At 56.9% G+C, this 22,826-nt stretch overlaps 2 protein-coding genes across 11 annotated transcripts; one reads left to right on the top strand and one right to left on the bottom strand.

The window, feature by feature from the left end:
• Positions 1-461: 461 nt before the first annotated feature.
• CTSF (cathepsin F) lies at positions 462-5,588 on the top strand. Its single transcript, XM_055266219.2, is given in 14 exon segments — positions 462-789; positions 981-1,079; positions 1,400-1,504; positions 1,506-1,637; positions 1,744-1,819; positions 2,660-2,773; positions 2,897-3,042; positions 3,131-3,227; positions 3,307-3,387; positions 4,051-4,170; positions 4,251-4,315; positions 4,409-4,499; positions 4,911-4,969; positions 5,051-5,588. Coding segments are annotated over 14 exon segments (1,473 nt in total). The 5' UTR covers positions 462-576; the 3' UTR covers positions 5,126-5,588.
• Positions 5,589-5,721: 133 nt separating this feature from the next.
• On the bottom strand, positions 5,722-22,811 carry ACTN3 (actinin alpha 3). Of its 10 annotated transcripts, none has more exons than XM_055294411.2 (21): positions 22,329-22,811; positions 17,468-17,582; positions 17,174-17,293; positions 14,972-15,058; positions 14,482-14,569; positions 13,891-13,969; positions 13,732-13,813; positions 12,867-12,952; positions 11,850-11,942; positions 11,145-11,375; positions 10,900-11,047; positions 9,682-9,832; positions 8,986-9,094; positions 8,751-8,891; positions 8,307-8,489; positions 7,698-7,832; positions 7,422-7,601; positions 6,886-7,032; positions 6,732-6,797; positions 6,102-6,260; positions 5,722-6,021 (listed from the first exon to the last, which is right to left on the bottom strand). In XM_055294411.2, the coding sequence occupies exons 1-21, from the start codon at positions 22,602-22,604 to the stop codon at positions 5,863-5,865; spliced, it is 2,835 nt and encodes a 944-aa protein (XP_055150386.2). In that variant the 5' UTR covers positions 22,605-22,811; the 3' UTR covers positions 5,722-5,862. The 10 variants fall into 10 exon arrangements, with proteins under 10 accessions (XP_055150386.2, XP_055150389.2, XP_055150390.2 ...); XM_055294414.2 differs by having other exon boundaries at positions 22,032-22,810; XM_055294415.2 differs by having other exon boundaries at positions 6,732-6,822; positions 6,866-7,032; positions 22,032-22,458.
• Positions 22,812-22,826: the final 15 nt, after the last annotated feature.

Genomic DNA, 22,826 nt, shown 5'->3' with positions numbered 1-22,826 from the left:
GGGTTCAAGTGATTCTCCTGGCTCAGCCTCCCAAGTAGCTGGGATTACGGGCGCCCACCACAACGCCCAGCTCATTTTTGTATTTTTAGTAGACACAGGGTTTCACCACGTGTGCCAGGCTGGTCTCAAACTCCTGACCTCAGGTGATCCACCCGCCTTGGCCTCCTAAAGTGCTGGGATTACAGGCGTGAGTCACAGAGCCCGGCCACGCCATTTAATCTCTCCAGGCCTAGTTTCCTCCACTGTATGATGGGGATAGCACCTACTTCAGAGATTGCTACGCCGAATAAAAGGAGCTGGCATATCATGCCTAACATATAACAAGCACGTGATAGAGGTTAGTGACCAGCTTTAGCCTCAGGCCAGCAGCCTCCCGCTCTCCGTACCCCGAGCGCCCCACGTGCCTCCTGTAAACAAGAGAGCGCGCAGGCGCCCCAAACCAGCGCCCATTGGTCGGCGCGTGGTTGCCCCGCTGGAGGGAGGACTCAGGCCTTGCTGGCCGCGGGCTCGGTACCGGGTCGGTGGGCGGTGCGTCTGTTGGGTCCGCGCGTCTGGGCCACCGGCTTCGCCGTTGCCATGGCGCCCTGGCTGCAGCTCCTGTCGCTGCTGTGGCTGCTCCTGGGCGCAGTGGCCGCCCCCGCTCAGCCCCGAGCCTCCAGCTTTCAGGCCTGGGGGCCACCGTCCCCGGAGCTGCTGGCGCCCGCCCGCTTCGCGCTGGAGATGTTCAACCGCGGCCGGGCTGCGGGGACGCGGGCCGTGCTGGGCCTTGTGCGCGGCCGCGTCCGCCGGGTGAGGACGCGCCGGGGGCGGGGGCGCCGGGCCCGGGTCCGAGGGTTAGGAGCTTTGACCTAACATTGGGATGGGGCCTGCCCGCTGGACGAACCGATCTCTGGTGATGGGGAATGGGCAGCGCCGCACGGGCGAGGCCCTGGGCTCCGTCAAGGGCCGACCGTACCCACCTCACCTACTCCTCTCTCCAGGCGGGCCAGGGGTCGCTGTACTCCCTGGAGGCCACCCTGGAGGAGCCACCCTGCAACGACCCCACGGTGTGCCGGCTCCCCGTGTCCAAGAAAACCCTGGTGAGTGATGAGGCTCTTGGGGTTCCCCGCCCCCAGGCTGAGTAAGGCAGCAGTTGGATGATGACGGGTCAGGTCAAGACGCAGGGATCTGAGACAGCTGCTGCCCCACCTTGAGCCACTTACCAGGCCCCAGGGTCGGAAACCAAGATGCTATGAAGGGGAGGATGCCCCGGTTCAGGCCGTGCCTCACTGTCCACTGTGATGGGGTGATTGCCTTAGGGGTGGCTCTCATCTGAGGAGCCTCCAGCTCCGTCTTGCCCAGATCTTGCTCCCCAGATCCAGATCCAGGCCCCCAGAGCAGCTTCTTCCTCTCCCTCCAGCTCTGCAGCTTCGAAGTCCTGGATGAGCTCGGAAAACACGTGCTGCTGCGGAGGGACTGTGGCCCGGTGGACACCAAGGTTCCAGGTGCTGGGAGAGCCCAAGGCTGCTGGGGAGCCCAAGTCAGCCTTCACTCAGGGCTCAGCCGTGATTTCTCCTCTGTCCCAACCCCATCCAGACAACAGAAATGAGACTTTCAGCTCAGTCATTTCCCTGTTGAATGAGGATCCCCTGCCCCAGGTGAGGAACCCATAGCTTGGGGAGCCAGCCGCTGCCTCATCGCCCTTCTCCCTTCCCTCTGGAGTGGGTTTCTCTGGTCAGCCTAAAGACTGGTCTGCCTATCCAGGACTTGCCTGTGAAGATGGCTTCAATCTTCAAGAACTTTGTCATTACCTATAACCGGACATATGAGTCAAAGGAAGGTGAGGACCCAGCCTTGGCTGTACCTGTTCCTATCAGAACAAGACTTTCCCCCCAACTTGGCACCTTGGTGTGGGGGAGGAGAAAGACAAGAGGCAGTGCACCTGTTCAAGGACCCCATAATTCCTGAGCTCTCCCTAAGCCTTCCCAGCCTGGCAGCCACCCTGAGTACCTGGCCCCTTCTCCCACCTTATCTTCCCGCTCAGAAGCCATGGGTCTTAGCTGGGCACGGTGGCTCACATCTGTAATCGCAGTACTTTGGGAGGCTGAGGTGGGCAGATCGCCTGAGGTCAGGAGTTCAAGACCAGCCTGGCCAACATGGTGAAACCTCATCTCTACCAAATAAAAAAAAGTACAAAAATTAGCCAGGTGTGGTGGTGCATGCCTGTATACCAGCTACTCGGGAGGCTGAGGCAGGAAAATAACTTGAATCTGGGAGGAGGAGGTTGCAGTGAGCGAAGATTGCGCCACTACACTCCAGCATGGGTGACGAGCAAAAACTCCGTCTCAAAAAAAAAAAAAACCAAAAAGAAGCCACGAGTCTCCATCACTCTGGCAGGGTGGGATGGGGCAGAGGCTGGATGGGGAGCCCTTGACAACATGGCCTTTCCCCACCACCTCTTGTGGGTGGTGTCCTTTCTACCCCATTTACTGCTTTTGCACCTGGAAAGTCATCACTTCAGTTTGGCCCTAAAAGTTGATCAGACCTCCCACTCCATCACTTGCATGTCTGGCTCCCACCCCTACCTGCTCCCCGGGAAACCCCTACCTGCTAGCCCCAATTGCCCTTCCTTTTATCTGCCTGGGGTCGAACCCCTCCTCTTTTGCTCCTTGGTCCTCAGAAGCCCGGTGGCGCCTGTCCGTCTTTGTCAATAACATGGTGCGAGCACAGAAGATCCAGGCCCTGGACCGTGGCACAGCGCAGTATGGAGTCACCAAGTTCAGTGATCTCACAGGTAGGGACAGTGGCCAGAGTCCTCATGGAGCCAGGAAGAGATAGGACCTTGCTCGCAAGGCCTCTGCTCAGGTCTGGCTTAGAACACTCTTCCTCCCCATGCCCTGCCCACCTTTGCCCGCAGAGGAGGAGTTCCGTACTATCTACCTGAATCCTCTCCTGAGAGAAGAGCCTGGCAACAAGATGAAGCAAGCCAAGTCTGTGGGTGACCTCGCCCCCCCTGAATGGGACTGGAGGAGTAAGGGGGCTGTCACAAAAGTCAAAGACCAGGTTGGACCCCTAGAAGTGAGGGTGGGACATGGGCACTGCACTGGGGCTGACGAAGGGATCCAGCTCTGACTCTACCCATCTCTTGTAGGGCATGTGTGGCTCCTGCTGGGCCTTCTCAGTCACAGGCAACGTGGAGGGCCAGTGGTTTCTGAACCAGGGGACCCTACTCTCCCTCTCTGAACAGGGTGAGCATCTCGCTCTACCCCTCTGTCCCCAGCCTAGCCCCTCAGGAGGGCTTCTTGGGACCAGCCTTCTGTCTCCTAGAACTCTTGGACTGTGACAAGATGGACAAGGCCTGCATGGGCGGCTTGCCCTCCAACGCCTACTCGGCCATAAAGAATTTGGGTATGTATTAATGGGGTCAGGAGGGGCAACCGGAGCCACTTTTCCCTGTGCAAGAAGTTACTTTATAATGGGGGGAGACATGAGTGTGAGAGTCACACAGAACTGGGTTCAAGTCTTAATGCTGACCCAGCCAGGCGTGGTGGCTCATGCATGTAATGCCAACACTTTGGGAGGCCAACTTGGGAAGATCACTTAAGGCCAGAAGTTCAGGACCAGGTTGGGCAACATAGCAAGACCCCATCTCTACAAAAAATTAAAGACGTTAGCCAGGTATGGTGGCTTGCATCTGTAGTCTCAGCTACTTGGGAGGCTGAGGCAGGAGGATCACTTCAGCCCAGGAGGTTGAGGCTGTAGTGAGGCATGTTTGTGCCACTGTACTCCAGCCTGGGTTAAAGACTGCTGGGATGAGCCCTTGATGAGGAGTCAGAAGTTTGAGTTGAGTTCTGTCTCTGCCACTTTTCTTGCTGGCTACTGGACCCTCCTCCCCATCTCTTCCAGCCTCAGATGTGTCATTTCTAGAATGAAGACATTCTTCAGAGGGGATGGCCTGTGGCCTGGGGTGGATGAGGAATATGAAACCTCGCATAGAGGGCTTAGTCTGTTTCTGGCTGTGAATGGCAAATGGGAACCTGCCCTTCTCTACTCACCCCCACTGTTCCCCAGGAGGGCTGGAGACAGAGGATGACTACAGCTACCAGGGTCACATGCAATCCTGCAACTTCTCAGCAGAGAAGGCCAAGGTCTACATCAATGACTCCATGGAGCTGAGCCAGAATGAGCAGAGTGAGTGAGGGGCGGGGTGAGATGAGGTCAGGTTGGGCCAGGGCCTGGGTACCTACTGATGCCACCCCTTCCCATCTCAGAGCTGGCAGCCTGGCTGGCCAAGAGAGGCCCAATCTCCGTGGCCATCAATGCCTTTGGCATGCAGGTGAGGCCCTAGCCCCACTGCCCCTGCCCCATCTCTTGTTGACCTCCCCGACCTCTTCTTGGAGTCAATCCCCTACTCCTTCTCCACCTCCAGTTTTACCGCCATGGGATCTCCCACCCTCTCCGGCCCCTCTGCAGCCCTTGGCTCATTGACCATGCGGTGTTGCTTGTGGGCTACGGCAACCGTGAGTTCTGCTGCCTGTCCTGCATCCAGCCAGGCCACAGGCAGGGGTGGGATCATAGCATCTCAGGTCCTCTAGAGGGGAAATAGGGGGAATGCCTAGGAACCCTGTCTTTACCCACTGCCTGGGCCATGGCCAGGCGAGCATCATCTCTCCTCTCTATGGAAGGGAAGCTGAGCTGTGGGAGGGTGAATATTGATGGCCCAATAACCTGCAAGAGGCAGGTGGGTGGGTGCTTCCTCCCTGCCCCAGGGCTTCTCCCTGAGGCTGGTAGGTGGGCCCCTTGCTTTCTGCTCTTTTCCTAGTCCCTGTCACACAGTAGGCCCAGTGCAAGTATTTGAAGGGTGCAAAGTGATTAAGGCTCTGCCTGGAGAATTAACGGCCCTGATTCTTGCACTCTGCACTGCACCCCAGGCTCTGACATTCCCTTTTGGGCCATCAAGAACAGCTGGGGCACTGACTGGGGCGAGAAGGTGAGTCTTGCTGGCTTGGCCCCTGGCCCTCCAGCCGCCATCCTACTCTGGTGCCCTCACCAGCTCCCCATCTCCCCCCAGGGTTACTACTACTTGCATCGCGGGTCCGGGGCCTGTGGTGTGAACACCATGGCCAGCTCAGCAGTGGTGGACTGAGGAGGGGCCTCCAGCTCAGGACCTGGTGCTGATCAGAGTGGCTGCTGTCCCAGCCTGACGTGTCCAGGCCCCTCCCCGGGAGGTACAGCTGGCAGAGGGACAGGCACTGGGTACCTCAGGGTGAGCAGAGGGCACTGGGCTGGGGCACAGCCCCTGCTTCCCTGCACCCCACTCCCACCCTGAAGTTCTGCACCTGCACCTTTGTTGAATTGTGGTAGCTTAGGAGGGTGTGGGGGTGAAGGGTGGTATCTTGGCAGTTGAAGCTGGGGCAAGAACTCTGGGCTTGGGTAATGAGCAGGAAGAAAATGTTCTGATCTTAAGCCCAGCTCTGTTCTGCCCCTGCTTTCCTCTGTTTGATACTATAAATTTTCTGGTTCCCTTGGATTTAGGGATAGTGTCCCCCTCCACGTCCAGGAAACTTGTAAACACCCTTTTCTAACAGCAATAAAGAGGTGTCCTTGTCCCCAGTGTGGTATAAATGCTGAGTCCCCGGGGGTGAGGAGGGATGGCAGGGACTCCTGGCGGGTCAAGGTGGGATAGCTGGTCCTGCCCAGGAGCCTGAGGGGCCAGCTTCTGCTTCAGGAACCAAAAGGAGATGGGGAGAGACCCACAGAGGGATCTTTATTCAGAAGCACTTGGCTGGCTGTTCTCTCAGGCCCTTGCTCCGAGGGACAGATGGGATCAGCCACAGGGTGCACCCTCTCTCCGTCTTGCATAGAGAACCTCAGTGGTTGGGGTCAGAGGTCGCTTTCCCCATAGAGGGCACTGGAGAAGGCCACGTAGTCCAGAGCTCCAGCCGGGGCCCCAGATCCCTTGTAGGGCACCATACGGCGGATGCAGTACTCAGCCTGCTCGGCAGGGAGCTCACGCCGCAGTTCCTCGGGGGTGATGTAGTTCTGGGGAGAAGAGGCGTTGACGACCCACAGGTCCTGTGCCCTGCCCCAGCCCACCAGTCCCTCCACCGCCTGGGACTCACCTTGTCTCCTGCCAAGATCTTGAAGGAGGCCACAACTTGCTCAGTCGTGTCAGTCTCAGCCGTCTCTCGGGTCATGAAGTCTATGAAGGCCTGGAAGGTCACCACCCCTGCTGCGTTGGGGTCCACCATGGTCATGATGCGAGCAAACTCCACTTCCCCCTGCAGAGAGAGAGGCCAGGCACTACGCCCATGAGCACTAAAGCCAGGAGGGCTCCCGGTGTCCCCTCCTGGGGACTGTCCAGCCTCAGCTAGCAGAGCCCCAGTAACAAGGGTGTTCCCTTCCTCCAGAGACCTTAGCCCTGGCTGTTGGAAGTCCTTTATGGTAGGCTGAAATCTGCATCCTACCCACAGCAGGAAGTAGATTTGCTCCCTGGTCCTGAATTTTTTCCAGGGCCACACCCATTTCTGTAGTGCTCTTTCCCTACAGGTAAAAATGTTGCAAGCTCAGTCTTTGGGTCCACACAGAGCTGGGTCCAAGTGAGTTTACCTCCCTGAGCCTTGCTAGCCCCTGTGTGGATGTGATGAAGATGCAGGGGATGGTGTATGTGAAGATGGGAGGCACACAGTAGGTGATCAGCACAGAGGAGGGGGTACTTTGGGACTCCTGGGAAGGGGCTGGGGAGCTCTCACCAGGTCATAGCCCATGGAGATGAGGCAAGCTCGGAAGTCATCAGGCTCCATCATCCCGTTCCGCTTCTGTAGGGGGTGAGTGGTTATCAGGCTTGGTCTCCAGCCTCCACCAGCCCCCAAGTGTCTTACCCCACAAGGCCAGGCCCCTGCTGACCCGGTCAAAGTGGTTGAAGGATGCTCGGAACTCGTTGAGCTGCTCTTGGCTCAGCCCCTTGGCGTCTCGGGTCAGTACCTGGTTCTCCACTTCATTGATGGTGCGGGCAATGGAGGTGAGCAGCTGCTCCCAGCCCACGCGGATGTGCTGGCGGTCAGGGGACAGGCCACTGTCAGTGGGCAGCCAGTGCCTGGCCACTGGCTCTAGCTCCACATCCAGTCCACTGAATGACCCTGGGCAAGTCCTCCTCATCACTGGGCCTCCATCCCCATCTGGAGGGTCCACTGAGTAACCCTCCCCCACCCCGCCCCAGCAGTCCTTCCTGTCTTTTGATAACCAGCTATGGCCAATCCTGGCCTGGTTTTGGACTGCTTTGTGACTCTGGAAGGGTCACTTTCCATCGCTGGGTCTGAAGGGACCTGGCCAAGCTGAACTGGGGACCCTGCTGGGACACACATGCTCTGTCCAGCTGTGATCTCCCTGGGCCTCCTCAGCCAGTGCTGCCTCCCCTCTCTCCTGAGAGGGTGTGATCCCACCTCCATGCTGTAGACGGTGTGCTTATTGTCGAACACCAGGCTCTCCTGCAGCAGCTGGTGGTCACCCTCCAGCCGGTCAATGTTAGTCTTGTAGTTGATAATGTTCTGCTCCTGCTGCCGCAGCCCAGCCATCTGCTCCTCCAGAGAGCCGGCTAGCCCTGCTGCCAGCCGCCCCACTTCCTGCAGGGGTTCTCAGGCAGCATGAGGGCTCCCAACTCCCTGTGGCCCAGCCCTGGCCCCATCCCCCCAGGTTGGACCCACTATCCCAGCCCTTACCTCCACCTTTGCCTGGATCCAGGGTCCAATGGCATTGGCCTGGGCCGCAAACTGTCGCCGGAGCCTCTCGTTTACCTGCTGCCGTGCCAGCTCCTCCTGCAGTGTCTGGTCACGGCTGGGCACCAGCTTTCGGACCTGGGAGAAGGGCGGTTATGCCAGAGCCAGCTCTGGGGGCTGGGAAATGGCTTTAGAGGAGATGGGCTCCAGCCCCTCAAACCTCAGCCCCTGTTGCTTTGAGCCAACTTGTCTGGGATATACAAGAAAGCTCTTGGGCAAGTCACTAACCCATGTGGGCTTCAGTTTTCTCATCTGCAAAATGGGGCTGATGGCATCATTTATAACTAATATGGGTGGATTTATAAAAGATGTCCACACACAAGGCTTAATTCTACTTCACATCAGTCCTGACAGGAGGAGAATGCTGCTGTTACAGCTCATCATATACAGATGAGCCCAAGACAGACAAGGCGATTTATCCAATCCCATGTGGAGTCTGTGGCAGACCCCATATCTGAAGATGGACTTTATTCTCATCTTGGGCCACCTGAGGTTTCAGGGTGGTCAGAGTATGCAGGAGGGAGTGGGAGGAAGGCTGCAGGTGGCACTGACCATATCCCACTTGGTGTTGATGTCCTGCGGGCTGAGGGTGACGTAGGGATTGGTGGAGCAGGGCCGCAGCCCATACGTCTGGCAGATCTTCTGGATCTCACCCTGGATGCCCATGATGGCACCTCGCTCTCGGTCAGCCTCGGGCAGCGTTGCCTTGAACTGATCATGCGCTGTCAGCAGGCTCTGGGGGTGACAGGCAGGAAGCGTCAGCTGGTGTCCCCCACTTACCACAGGCAACAGAAAGGGCAGCGTTGTGCCCCGGGCCACCCAGTGGTCCTGGGCAGTCTTGACACAAGAACCCCGGCCTCCTGTCTTCCAGCCCAGCACTCAGGAACTGGGGTTTTCCTCCCATCCCTATGCCCCAGGAGCCCAAAGTTGTGGGTGGCAGAATTTGGGGCCAGCTCTCCTGTCATCCTATCCATCCCCTGCAACCCTGGCACCCACCTGGGTCTCCTCCACAGAGTGTACCAGCCACACGTCCTGCAAGTCCTCCACGGCGCCATCCAGCCAGTTGTTGAAGGGTGCGGCCCGCCGGGCAAACTCCAGTTGCAGCTGGTCAATGGTCTCCAGGAGCTTCTCCATCCGCTAGAGGTGGGGGTCGTAGTGGGTCAGCAGCCTGCCCGGCAGACCTAGCCTCACCCACCTACCCATCTCCCAGCTCCCTGGACCCCAGCCCCACCTCTAGCGCATCCCGCCTCTTCTGGGTCAGAGTGCCCAGGTTGTCCCACTGATCACAGATGGCCTGGCAGCGGCTGTTCACTGAGGCCGCCTCGTGGTAGTCCAGCTCACTGGGAGCAAGAAGTAGGGCGAGTGTGGGTCCAGCCCCAGCCCAGATGTCCTAACTGCACTCCTGGGGCTGGAACCCGCGCCCCGGGTGGGGGTGAAGGCTGCGGGAGCCAGGGCAGGTGGTGGGTACAGCTCGGTGCTTTCCAAGAGGGGGGTCCGGGCGCATCCCTCTGGGCAGGTGGGCGCCCGCGGGTCCTTAGCTGCAGTCCATGGAGGTGCTTGGGTGGAGGGGCGGGGTTGCGCGAGAAGGAGCGGGTTCATGGGAGGGGGTGACCAGGCCAAGGTTGATGGGGAGGGTTTGGGGCAGTAAACCGGGTGAAGAGAGCGGGCAGATTAGAGGGCAGGTCACGGAGTGGGACAGGTCAAGCGCCAGTGGGAAGAGTGTGGGCAGCAGAGCGGGGTCCGGATGTGGGGGTGGGGTTCCAGGAGGGGCGGAGCGAATGGAACCTGGGTACCACGGCGGGGTTACAGAACCCGGGAGAGCCTAGGGTCTTGAGAAGGGCAATGGGGATCAGGGCGGGGCTCGCCGCCGGGGGCGGGGCGGGGCCAGGGCGGTGTTGGGGGCGGGCCCCCACGAGGCCCCTCCTACTTGAGCTCTTGGGCCAGCGCGGCGATGTGCTCCACGCGGTCCTGGTGCGCCGCCAGGTCGCTCTCAAAGGCCTCATGGCGCCGCAGCAACGCCCGCACCTCCTGTAGCGAAGCCGAATCGTAGTCGCGTTGGCTCAGCATCTCCTCCTTCCCTGTTCGAAGAGAGGCCGGCTCCGGTCACCCAGTGGCGGCAGGGGAAGGGGTGCGGGCCGGGCTGTGTGACCATGAAGCCTCATCTGCTAAGGTGGCGATCGCACCGGCCTAGCCTGTCCTAGGGGTTTGTTCTGCGGCACCGGTGTAATAACGTAGGTGAAACTCCTCTTCCGTGGCGTGATCCGTAAATGACATCAGCGTCCCCTAAGCGAGCTACGTCCAGGGGGCCCTTGGTACAGTTTTAGCATAATTTGACCTTAAAATAGCTCTCAACGATTCTGTAACCCCCATGAGCCCCTGACCTGGCTTCCTTTGTTCACTACTAAAATCCTCGACAGAACACCGAATGGATGTTTCTATCCAGAGTAATATATTTGACTCGTGCAATATTTTAGCGTCAGTATACTTTGAGTATGACATAAGTGACGTTAGGGTGAGGAATGGACTCACCTTTGAACACCTGATACATATAAAATAAAATGCTAAATGATGAATTAATCCGAGCAGATCTACAGAAGACCAGAGCAGAGCTGGGGGGTGAGGGGAAAGGCTGAGTTTACAGATAAACAGGCGGGTGTGTGGTGGCTCATGCCTGTAATCTCAGCACTTTGGGAGGCTGAGGTGGGTGGATCGCTTGAGTCCAGGAGTTTGAGACCAGCCTGGGCAACAAAGTAAGAACCCGTCTCTACAAAAATTCAAAAAGTTACCGGGCGTGGTGATGCACGCCTGTGGTCCCAGCTACTTGGGCAGCTGAGGCAGGAGGATCGCTTGAGCCTGGGAGGCAGAGATTGTAGTGAGCCGAGATTGTACTAGCCTGGGCAATAGAGCAAGACTCTGTTTCAAAAGACAAAACAAACAAACTGTGGCCCACAGAGGGGCAGTGGCCAAAAGAGAGGCCCAGGTTGCACCACAGCAAGTCAGGGTGGGACTAGAAATCCAGTCTCTGGCTTTCCTGAAGAGCACCTACCCTTGTCCTGTGCATTTTGCCAAGAACCTCCCCTCCTGCCCCTGCACACCAATCTCCACCCCAGGAGACAGTCCAGCCCCGTGAGGTAGGTGTACCTACCCCGGGTCCAGGCTTCATGCAGGGAGGCCTTCTGCCGGAACTTCTCAGCCAGGTGCTGGAGTCGCTGCAGGCGCCGGATCTCCGAGAGCAGCCAGTCCTCATAGCCCTTTTCCACCTGCTCCAGCCCCCGCCAGGCGTTGGCGATGTCCTGTGGAGCAGGCAGGGGTGCCCTCCATCACGGTTTGCCCATTGTACAAATGGGATACGGACCCCAAGGTCACCTAGGGAATGTATGTAGAGCTCACCGAGACCAGCTTGCCCTCGGAGGGCATGAAGGCAGGCCGGTGGCTGAGCCGCAACTTGGTCTGCAGTGTGTTGAAGTTGATCTCCAGCTGGCACTTTTCCTGAACGCGGGGTGGCTTGTGCAGACGCCGGTAGTCTCGAAAGTCTTCTAGCTTGCGCTGCATGGCACTCATGCTAGGCTCACCCACACGGTTCTCCAGCCATGGGACAGTGCGGCGGATCCACTCCAGCAGCTGACAGAGCCAGGCAGGGGCAAGGCAGAGAGCTCTGAGCTGACCTGCCCAGCTCACCCACTCCTCTCCACCCACACCCAGGCTGTGGCCAGAGTGTAGGTGGGGGTGACTTTGACAACTATGAAAGCAGAATGGGGTAGTACCCACGAGTCAGAGAAGAAGTGGGATGGTTGATTTCTGAGTCCAGGGGCTAGTATAGGCTGGCACAGAGCAAAGGGCCATGTGACTACCTAAATACAAGTGAATGGATCGATGTAGCAGTAAATGGATTAATGATGAGTGAATCAATGACTGACCAGGAGCTTGGGTTGGCAGAAGGGCAAGTGATGGGTGGGGATGGACAGGAGGAGGCTGGGAGGAAGCCAGGGCTACTCTGAGCAGAGGGAGGCTCTGCAGGCCCACGCTTGGGGTTAGCAGGGTTGAGAGAGCCAGTAGGGCCAGGGTGGGGAGAGCACGGTGGGAGCCCAGCCTCACCTCACTGGCAAGCTTCTCATACTCCTCCATCAGCTTCTCGTTTTCCTGGTTCACTGCCAGCACCTTGCAGATCCTGTTGGCAGCTGTCTCTGCCTGTGTGGGGAGTGGGCAGAGGGATGGCATTAAAGCAAGCTGCTTCTGTAAAGCCCTTAAAACCCAGAGCCCCGCCGGGCGCGGTGGCTCACGCCTGTAATCCCAGCACTTTGGGAGGCCAAGGCAGGCAGATCACGAGGTCAGGAGATTGAAACCATCCTGGCTAACACGGTGAAACCCCGTCTCTACTAAAAATACAAAAAAAATGGCCAGGTGTGGTGGTGGGCGCCTGTAGTCCCAGCTACCCAGGAGGCTGAGGCAGGAGAATGGTGTGAGCCTGGGAGGCAGAGCTGGCAGTGAGCCAAGACCGCGCCACTGCACCCCAGCCTGGGCAACAGAGCGAGACTCTGTCTCAAAACAAAACAAAACAAAAGCAAAAAAAAAAAAAAAAAAAACCAATAAAAAACAGAGCCCCCAGCTGGGCATGGTGGCTCATGCCTGTAATCCCAACACTTTGAGAGGCTGAGGTGGGTGAGTTACTTGAGTCCAGGAGTTCGAGACCAGCCTGGGCAACGTGATGAAACACCATCTCTACAAAAAATACAAAAATTAGTCAGGTGTGGTAGCACGTGCCTGTGTAGTCCCAGCTACTGGGGAGGCTGAGGCAGGAGGCTGAGGTCAAGGCAGCAATGAGCCGTGATCACGCCACTTCACTCCAGCCTGGGTGACAGAGTGAGACTCTGTCTCAAAAAACAAACAAAGAATGGAGCCCCTGCAAATTGGGAAAGGGATGGGGGGAGCATGGCTCTTAGGTAGGGAGGGAGTTTCCAAACCAGGGTCCTCTGCTCCTGCTGAAGACTGAGTGTATGCAGCTGGCACAGTGGCACTCCAACCTGCATGGTCTGGTGCCTCCAATGTTGGACTGAAGCCAAGGTTGGGCCCTTGGGTCCACAAGCCTAGGCAGCAGCACTTGGGCCACCTTACCTGCTCAGCCCCGGCAAAGGCATGGTAGAAGCAGGACACATAGGTCATGATGGCCTTCTCATCCGGCTTTGGGGTGTTCACAATGTCTGGGGGAGGACAGCACAGTGTCTACTGGCCAAAGCCGGGGGTCCCTCCCCAGGCAGAGAACTCCCTCTGGGTGGGAGGGCTGGAAGCATCTAGTCATGGCCACCAGCAGCCAGCCACCCAAGCCCAGTGTCTTCTCTTCCTTGAAACCCTCTCTCCTTACCCCAGGGCTCAGCAACTTCCCCACCTCCCCACCTTGGGGTGAGCAAAGTGTGAGAGAGTGGGTGGGTGAGTGTGAGTGGGCAGCCACTGTGGCCCTCGTGAGGGACTGGTCCATGCTGTCTCATGCCTTGAACTATCCTATACCTCCCTCTGTCTGTCTGTCTTTCCCCCAAGTCTACAAGCTCCTCAGGGCAAGAAAAAGTTCTTCTCCAGCGGTGCCCACACAGCCTGGGCATCATGCATAGTAGATGCTTAGAAAGTGTTTGCTGCATCAGTTGACTATTGCCTTGCCTAGGCATGGGGACTACAGGCAGGACATGCCCCAGGGGAGCTGCCAGTCTTGGGGGACCAACATTATCCCAGGTAACCCAGATAACTGGGATGTGAGGCAGAAGGTAGGGCCATTACATAGGGGAGAGGTGGGAGAGGCTGGTCCTCTTCGGGGGATGGGGCAGGGGACAAGACAGAGGACTCCTGGAGAAGGGGACTGTGACCAGGGAGTGGGTTGGGGGCGGTCGGAGCATCCCAGGAGGAGGAAAGGGCCGTGCAAAGGTGTGGAGGTTGCACCAGGCCCAGTGGCGAGAATGTCGGGTCCTCCCCTGGGCTAGCTCACTCTCACCTTCTGCATCCAACATCTTGGGGATGTCCAGGTATTTCTCTGCCACCTCAAAGGCAGTGTTCAGGTTTCCGATGGGGTCATCCTAGATGGGTGTAAGAGAGGAGGGTGAAAGGTCAGCTGCAGGCAGAGGCCTTGGGCTGGGGTGGTGAGGGCCTCTACCTTTCGCAGTTTGGCGTAGTCGATGAGGTCAGGGCGGTGTCGGTGGATGAGGGCACAGAGGGCCAGGCCATCCTTCCAGCTGGACAGAGAGAAGGGGGTGGTCAGGCCTGGGTTCAAGCTGGGGCCCCGTTCTCCCCTCGGCCCAGGAGCACCCCCCAGAAGGACAGCCTCATCTGTAAAATGGAGTAAAGTACAAATCCCTTAGCTTGGCGTTTGAGGCCCTTCATGACCAGATCTGGACCATCTCCTGCTAGCTCATCACGATTCCGTCACACACCCATGCTTAGGCCCAACCAGTTTCTAGATTTTTTTGGCCTCCAGCTTCCCTCTGGCTAGAATGGCCTTCCAGGGAAGTGTCAAACATTCCTTCTTCCAGGAGTTACTGGAACCCTCCTGGATTCAATTCCATTCCACTCAACAGTTACTGAGCCCTCCTTTCAGATACTGTTCCAGGAACTGTGCTGTGACCTTTTCCTTCCCTGTGGCTTGTGACAGGGACCAGCTCAGTGCCCTTCACTGACCAGGGAGGGCTCCTCTCTATGCCCAGTGCCCCACAGAGGCCCAGACACATTTGGTAACCAGCTGACAGACCTGGTGTGGAAGTTCTGCACGTTGACATTGCGGTACGGTGCTGTCTTCCTCTGGCACCACAGGAGCAAGCCTTCCTTGGCTGAGGTTTCTGGGTGGGGAGGAGGTGGGAGAATCCACTGGGAAGGGGTCCAGGTCAGCCCTCTCACCCTACTTTTTTTTTTTTTTTGAGACAGGGTCTTGCTATGTCATCCAACTGGAGTGCAGTGACACGATCATGGCTCACTGCAGCCTCAACCTCCCAGGCTCAAGTGATCCTCCTACCTCAGCCTCCCTAGTATCTGGGACTATAGGCACATGCCACCATGGCCAGCTTTTTTTTTTTTTTTTTTTTTGTATTTTTTGTAGAGATGGGGTTTCACCATGTTGTCCAGGCTGGTCTTGAACTCCTGGGAGATTCTTCAAGTGGTCTGCCCGCCTCAACCTCCCAAACTGTGGGGATTACAGGCCCCAGCCACTGCACCTGGCCCCGACCTCCTTTCCCATTGCTCACCTTCCACAGAGATGTCCTGGATGGCGAAGCGAAGGATGATGGTCCAGATCATGCCCAGAGTCATCTTCAGGTTCCCGTCGACGATCTCTGCAAGGCAGGGGTCAGGGGACAGATTTGCCTGGCATTCAAGGTCTGTACTATCTGGCCTCAGCTCACCTTCCCCTCTGATCAGCCCTCTGGCTTGTCTCCCATTTCAGGGCTGGCACCTAGTAGGTGAGCACCTAGCAGGTACTCAGTAAGCATCTCTTTTTCTTTTCTTTCTTTCTTTTTTTTTTTTTTTTGAGATGGAGTCTCACTCTATCGCCCAGGCTGGAGTGCAGTGGCAGGATCTCCGCTCACTGCAAGCTCCACCTCCCAGGTTCACGCCATTCTCCTGCCTCAGCCTCCTGAGTAGCTGGGACTGCTACAGGCGCCCACCACCACGCCCAGCTAATTTTTTGTATTTTTAGTAGAGAAGGGCTTTCACTATGTTAGCAAGGATGGTCTCAATCTCCTGACCTCGTGATCCGCCCGCCTCCACCTCCCAAAGTGCTGGGATTACAGGTGTGAGCCACCACGCCCGGCCTCTTTTTCTTTTCTTTTCTTTTTTTTTATTATTATTTTTTCTGATGGAGTCTCCCTCTTTGCCCTGGCTGGAGTGCAGTGGTGTGACCTCGGCTCACTGCAACCTCTGCCTCCTGGGTTCAAGTGATTCTCCTTCCTCAGCCCCCCTAGTAGCTGGGACTACAGGTGTGCACCACCAAACCCGGCTAATTTTTTTGTATTTTTAGTAGAGATGGGGTTTCGCCATGTTGGCCAGGCTGGTCTCGAACTCCTGACCTCAAATGATCCACCCACCTCAGCCTCCCAAAGTGCTGGGATTACAGGCATGAGCCACTGCACCCAGCTGCATCTATCTTTTTGGGGGTGACAGAGTCTTGCTCTGTTGCCCAGGCTGGAGTGCAGTGGTGTGATCTCGGCTCACTGCAACCTCTGCCTCCAGGGTTCGAGTGATTCTTCTGCCTCAGCCTCCTGGGTAGCTGGGACTACAGGTGCACGCCACCATGCTCAGCTAATTTTTGTATTTTTAGGAGAGATGGATTTCACTGTATTGGCCAGGCTGGTCTCGAACTCCTGACCTCGTGACCTGCTTGCCTTGGCCTCCCAAAGTGCTGGAGTTACAGGCGTAAGCCATCACCCCTGGCCCGCATCTATTTTTTTGTTTAGTTGGTTGGTTTTGGGAATTTTTTGAGATGGAGTTTTCTCTCTGTGTGTTTGTGTGTGTGTGTGTTTGTGTGTGTGTGTGTGTGACAGAGTCTCTCTCGTCCCTCAGGCTGGAGTGCAATGGAGCAATCTTGGTTCACTGCAACCTCCGCCTCCCAGGTTCAAGGGATTCTCTTGCCTCAGCCTCCAGAGTAGCTGGGATTACAGGCGTGCGCCACCATGCCCAGCTAATTTTTGTGTTTCTAGTACAGACGGGCTTTCACCATGTTGGCCAGGATGGTCTCGAACTCCTGACCTTAGGGTGATCCACCTGCCTTGGCCTCCCAAAGTGCAAGATTACAGGCGTGAGCCACTGTGCCTGGCCAAGATGGAGTTTTGCTATGTTGCCCAGGCTGATCTCCAACTCCCGGGCTCAAACAATCCTCCCGCCTCAGTCTCCCAAGTAGCTGAGACTACAGGCACGTGCTACCATGCCTGGATTGTTATTTAGAAATTATTTCACCGAACTCTTACTAGGGTTCGGGGCTGCGATGGCACTTTGGGTATATTGGCTTTTCTTTCTTTTTTTTTTTTGAGATGGAGTCTAGCTTTGTCTCCAGGCTGGAGTGCAGTGGCAAGATCTCGGTTCACTGCAACCTTTGCCTCCCAGGTTCATTTGATTCTTGTGCCTCAGCCTCCCAAGTAGCTGGGATTACAGGTGTGCGCCACCACACCCAGCTGATTTTTGTATTTTTAGTAGAAATGGGGTTTTGCCATGTTGGCCCGGCTGGTCTCAAACTCCTAGCCTCAAGCGGTGCACCCACCTCGGCCTCCCAAAGTGCTGAGATTACAGGCGTAAACCACCATGACTGGCTGGTACATTGGCTCTTTACAGGCTCTCTTGCAAGGCAGGGATATTTTCATTGCTGAGATGAGGAAACTGAGACTCACAGAGGTGATTTGCTGATGTCAAGAGAGGCCCCCGTGCCCTGCCCAGGACCCTTCCTGCCACCTCCTCACCTTCAGCACCAATGGACACCAGCTTAACCCCCTTGCTGGCAATGAAGTCCAGGGCCTTGTTAACGTTGGCAATTTTGTGGAAGCGCATCTTGCCTTTATCTGGCCTGGGCAGCCTCTCTCCTGGGTATAAGAAGAGAGGCCAAGGGCCAAAGGTCATGAGAGGCATCTGAAGCCATTGTCTGCAAACTCTCCCCTCCCTACCAAGTCCCGTCTAACACTCCGCCACCGTATTCCCCCTGCTGTCCAGATGTTCCTGGGTCCTGGGGCCCAGGTGCACTGATTTGCCATCCTCACCTGAAATGACCTCCAGGAGCAGCATGAGTTTGAGGCCATTGCGGAAATCTTCCTCAATGTTCTCGATCTGGGTGCCTGCCTTGCGCAGGTGTGAGTTGCACCAGGCAGTGAAGGTCTGGGGACAGAGGACAGCACTCAAACCTTACGAACGGCTCTTGGGGATGTGGGGCACAGTCCTGTCTCCTCAGTCAGGGTAGGTCTCAGGGTCTTGTATTTCTGGGTTCAAGTCTCAGCTCAGCTCAGCCACTGACTTACCGTGCATCCTGGGCCAGTCCCTTTCCCTCTCTGAGCTTTAGTTTCCCTGAGAGGGGAGAAATGGGGTCTGGGACCCATGCAGGTCCCAGTTCAGACTTGGGGCACACGGCCACCAGCACTCCAGCCTTGGGGGTCTTAAACACTGGAGGGCCCTTAGAAAATGTTAACACATTCAAAGTGTGGGGCCCTCTGAGGTTTTGAACTACAGGAGCCAGTGCAGGGTGATATTGCCTTTCTGAAATCTGAAAACTCCTGGACTGAAGCACATCTGGCCCTCAGGGTTTTGCCTAAGGGACTGTCTCTGTGTTTCTATTTTCTCAGTTTCACTGACCTTCTAGGGTTGTAAATTGGCCTCCAAGTAGACCCTAAGTGTGCAAGGACTCTGTGGGCTGTTGGAACGTCAGCTGGCACTCAGGCCCAGCCTGATCTCATTTTGTTTTTTTAGAGAGAGACAGGGTCTTTACTATGTTGCTCAGGCTTGTCTCAAGCTCCTGGGCTCAAGTGATCCTCCTCCCTCGGTCTTATGATGTTGCCCAGACTGGTCTCAAGCTCCTGGGCTCAAGTGATCCTCCTGCCTTGGCTTCCCAAAGTGTTGGGATTACAGGCATGAGCCACCATGCCTGGTCTGATCTCATTTCTGGGGGTGACTGCCCACCCCTTCCCCAAAAGTCAGCCTCAGCCTCAGCCTCCTTCTGAGATGGGAGGGATGGTACAGGGCTGTGTGTCTGTTGGGGATAGGGGTGACATGACACTTGGTACACAAGTTTCTGCCAACCTACTGCCCTTCAGGTCCCGAATTCTGCCTCTCCATAGACTACATGGTAGAGTCAGGGTGGGTTCTAAGCCCAACTGGGCCACTCATGCTCTGTGATCTAGGCTCAGCCCCTTTCCCTCTTCGGGGCTTGGTCTTCCCATTTGTGTAATTAAAGGATCAGAATCTATGATGTCTCAGGTCTTTCTTCTTCCAACCTGGCAGGATTCTTGGATTCAGAGCATCCCCACACCACAAAGCAGATACTCCTGGGCGGTGGCCCTGGGAGCCATTTGGAATTCTTCCCCTCAGCCACCTTTCCTTCCTCAGACCAGCTTGCCAGATGCCCTAGGAGCTGGACATGGAAGATGATGTGTTAAATACTTGAGGGGCTGTCATTGCTAAGGGAAGGGAGTGAGCTTCCCATCCCTGGAGGTATGTAAGTAGGCACTGAGTACAGCTTGATGGGAACCCAAGCACTGAATAGGGCAGTTAGATTTCCTGCAGTTCCCTCCAACCCTAGAGTCTAAGATGCTTTGAGTTTGGAAAGGGCAGGGGTACAGGCAGATCTGGGTGCTGCCAAACAGGACTCTTTTTTGTTTTTTTTTTTTTTTAGACAGAGTTTCGCTGTTGTTGCCCAGGCTGGAGTGCAATGGTGCGATCTCGGCTCACTGCAACCTCTGCCTCCCTGGTTCAAGCGATTCTCCTGCCTCAGCCTCCCAAGTAGCTGGGATTACAGGCATGCACCGCCATGCCCTGCTAATTTTGTATTTTTAGTAGAGATGGGGTTTCTCCATATTGGTCAGGCTGGTCTCGAACTCCCAACCTCAGGCTATCTGCCCGCCTCGGTCTCCCAAAGTGCTGGGATTACAATCATGAGCCACCACTCCCAGCCCAAACAAGACTCTTAATGAGATGTGGTTCCTGCCCTAAGGGAGCTCACAGTCCATCCAAGAGTCACGTTGGTCTGAGAAGTGCTCTAAGTGGTTGCCAAGGAATTTATGGGAGGGACGCTGCGGATCAGGGTGGGGGCCTCTTGGGGAAGGCGAGTATTTGATCAGAGCTGTGATGGGCAGGAATTATTCAGGAAGGGAAGGGCAGGCAAGGGCATTTCAGGCAGGGGCTGCCATGCGGGCAAGTGCTCGGTGGCTGTGAGAAACAGTTGCTACGTTTGTCAGACTACAAGGATCTGGCCACTGCTGGAATGGAGCTGGGGTTGTTGGGGTATAAGTGGTGAGAGGCGGGCCGGAGGGGCAGCAGGGGCCAGGTCATGCGCGATCTTGGATGCTAAGCTGGGGAGTTAAAATTTGATCTGGAGGGCAACAGGGAGTCAGGGAAGCCTCAGGCAGGAGGGAGGTGGGCAGAACTGTCCATGCTGGTTGCAGAGTGGAGATGAATGGCTTGGCGCGGCAGAAGGCAGAAATGAGGAGGCAGTCACTGGGATCAGGGCAAGAGAGTAAGGGTGTCAGTGTGGGGGACAAGGCAGGATCGGATGGATGAGACAGAAATGTTGGAATGTAAGCTCCCATGGCAGGGGCTTTATTTTGTCTACTGCCGAATCCCAGCACCTAAAACAGTGCTGGCACATGGTAAGACATCAGGTGGGAGGAGGCAGCGTGCTGCTCCAAGACTGTGTGAAGGAAGCCCTTGGATGGAGGAGTCACTGGGGAGAAAGGGAGCATAGAGGAACAGGGAGGGGTCAGGGCTAAAGCTGAGCACAAGGATGTTTATTACCACCTTTCTTTTTTTTTTTTTTTTGAGACGGAGTCTCGCTCTGTCGCCCAGGCTGGAGTGCAGTGGCGCAATCTCGGCTCACTGCAAGCTCCGCCTCCCGGTTTCACACCATTATCCTGCCTCAGCCTCTCCGAGTAGCTGGGACTACAGGCGCCTGCCACCACGCCCGGCTAATTTTTTTGTATTTTTAGTAGAGACAGGGTTTCACCATGGTCTTGATCTCCTGACCTCGTGATCCGCCTGCCTTGGCCTCCCAAAGTGCTGGGATTACAAGCGTGAGCCACCGCGCCCGGCCATTACCACCTTTCAATAAACAACGCTGGAAGAGAAAGAAATGAGCCAAATGTCCACCTACAAGGGATGCTGATTGATTTTCAGAGCCTCTATGCTGTGCAGCCGTTGAATGAGTGGATGAGATGGTGACTGCAAGTTGGGATGAACAGATGTTCCTGATAATTTGTTAGGTGACAAAGGCGAGTTACAGACTGGCACGTGTCATATGAGGGGCATGCGGACCTGGATCTCGGAGAGGCCCGGGTGGGGGTAGGGATAGGAGATGTTGTGGAACAGGTGGCAGCTGGAGCCAAGGACAGGGATGACATCACCAGTAAATTGCCGAACCTGGGACTGCAGCTGTGCTTGGAGACAGGTGCAGGGGGAGCCTAAGGGGAGGCCTGTCACCCGGGGCACCCCAGCCAAGTCAGCGGAGCCTCTTGGCCCTTGGGGTCATCTCCTGTCATCTAACCCAGCAGAAGTGCTCTGATTCTAAATTCTAGGACTCTCAGATCCTTCAAATTCCACTGAGTACCCCAGTACCCTGCCCTTTCCTGAAGTCATACAGTGTTGGCACACGCTGAGCAGGGTCCAATGGCCTCATGGTGCCCTCCTGGTTACCCCTGGCTGCCACTCTCCAAAGTATTCTCCCTCTGGCCCGGATCATTTTCCCTTTGGGAACCCAGGTGTCCTGCCCCCTCTACTTGGGAAAGTCTGGGAGTGAAAATAGCTCAGGGAGGGAGGGGCCCTGAGTGCCCAACGGGCTGGGCCTGGGCAGCAGCTGCCCCTGTGCCCCTCTTCAGCGCCCCCAAGGTGCTGCCTCAGCACTACGTGTCCATCTGGCTGGAGAGTCAGGTTACCGTGTAAGGGGACCCAGGTCTCCCCTCCTCCCGACCTATGGCCTTTTCAGCAGACTCAGGGCCCCATGCCTGGGGTAACTTGGGAAAGAATGGGGGTGGGGAAAGGGGTAAAGAGCCTCAGGTTGCAGGGGTCCTGATGTCTGACAGTCTGTGATTTGGGGCCTGTCTGTGCTCCTTTCTGGGCTTCAGTTTCTTCAATTCTTAAATGAGCTACAGCGACCCCACCTGGAGATGAGGTGGGTGGGGTCTGAGAGGACCCTTCTCACCACCCCCACACTCCCAAGTCCACTAGTTGCCTGGCTGCAAGCCCTCAGGGTGGGGTCTGGGAATATTTAACTACAGAGCGGTGGGAGAAAGATTCTTCTTCCTGAACCCCCTAACTTGGATCTCCTGGGGTTTGCCCAGCCTGTTTTCAGCAGCAGAAGTGGGGCAGTGGGCCCAGGGGAATGAACCCTGGGGGGCGGGGGTGGCGAGCCCAGAAACTCTCTTGTCATTTTAAACCCCTCTTGAGGGCTCCCAACCCTCTCCTCCAGCCCTGGGGACAGCAGGCTGCTGATGGGCAGAGCCTGGGCTGGGGATTAGCACTCTAGGTTAAAGACAAGCTCTGCCCCTGCTCTGCTGAGATGCCCAGGACAAACCGCCCGGCCTCTCAGGCCTCGGTTTTACTGTCAGGAAATGGGCGAGCACTCACTTTCCGCTGCTGCTTCTCCCAGGCCGGGTCCAGCAACAGGTCGCGGTCCCAGTCCTCCTCCTGTTCCATGTACTCGCCGCCCCCGCCGCCGCCCGCGAAGCGCCCCTCCCTGGCCCCCAGACCCTCGGGCTGCATAACCATCATCATCTCGATCAGGCTCCTGGCTTCGCTCCGCTCGGCGCGCTCTAGGACACCCGGGCCCCATTAAGTAGGGCCCAGCCCAGCCCCAGATCGAATTCGCACTAAATATGGGGGAGGAGGGAGGGGCCGGATGGGGTGAAAGAGCTCAGGTTGGACCCGGCAACGGGTTGTCCTGAAGCTGGGGACTGCGGAACTCGGGGGCGCCGGGGTGGATCTCGCGGCGGAGATGCTGGGTTTGCATTCCCGCTCCGCTGCTGGGGCGCTGTGTGACCTTGAGAAATCCACGGGACCTCTCTGAGTCTGTTTCCTCCTCGCCACAATAGAAAGGCCGATAATAATAGCGGCCGCGGGCCGCCCTAGAGGCTGCCCTCTGGAGCTCCTCGTGAGCCTCTTCCAGCACCTCGCTGGTGGGACACAGAGCCCTACCCCCATTTCACAGGCAGGAACACAGAGGCGCCGAGCTGTTTTGCATGTTTTCTGGGGTGATGAAGGGAGACACCCGGGCCTGGGGAACGGCTCTGAGCCAGCTGGATGGGCTGCGGCAGGGCTATTAATATCGGGGCGGCTGTGGGGAGTAGGGGAGAATGTGCTGAGCCGGGAAACCCCGACACCACCCCGGCTGCAACTCAATCCCCCGGGCACTCCTGGCCCCGG

Source organism: Symphalangus syndactylus, chromosome 1 (genome assembly GCF_028878055.3).
Source record: "Symphalangus syndactylus isolate Jambi chromosome 1, NHGRI_mSymSyn1-v2.1_pri, whole genome shotgun sequence".
Classification (NCBI taxonomy): domain Eukaryota; kingdom Metazoa; phylum Chordata; class Mammalia; order Primates; family Hylobatidae; genus Symphalangus; species Symphalangus syndactylus.
This window is presented reverse-complemented; position numbering and strand designations above follow the sequence as displayed.

What these genes read in the sequence shown, in the direction of transcription:
- ACTN3 (XM_055294411.2), bottom strand. Translation starts at nt 22,604, where the DNA reads ATGGGGGTAGGGCTCTGTGTCCCACCAGCGAGGTGCTGGAAGAGGCTC. An exon ending in GCATGAAGCCTGGACCCGGG is followed by an intron (nt 9,833 to 10,899) that starts GTAGGTACACCT and finishes CTCTTCGAACAG; the next exon opens with GGAAGGAGGAGATGCTGAGC. An exon ending in TCTCCATGGGCTATGACCTG is followed by an intron (nt 6,261 to 6,731) that starts GTGAGAGCTCCC and finishes CTCTCTCTGCAG; the next exon opens with GGGGAAGTGGAGTTTGCTCG.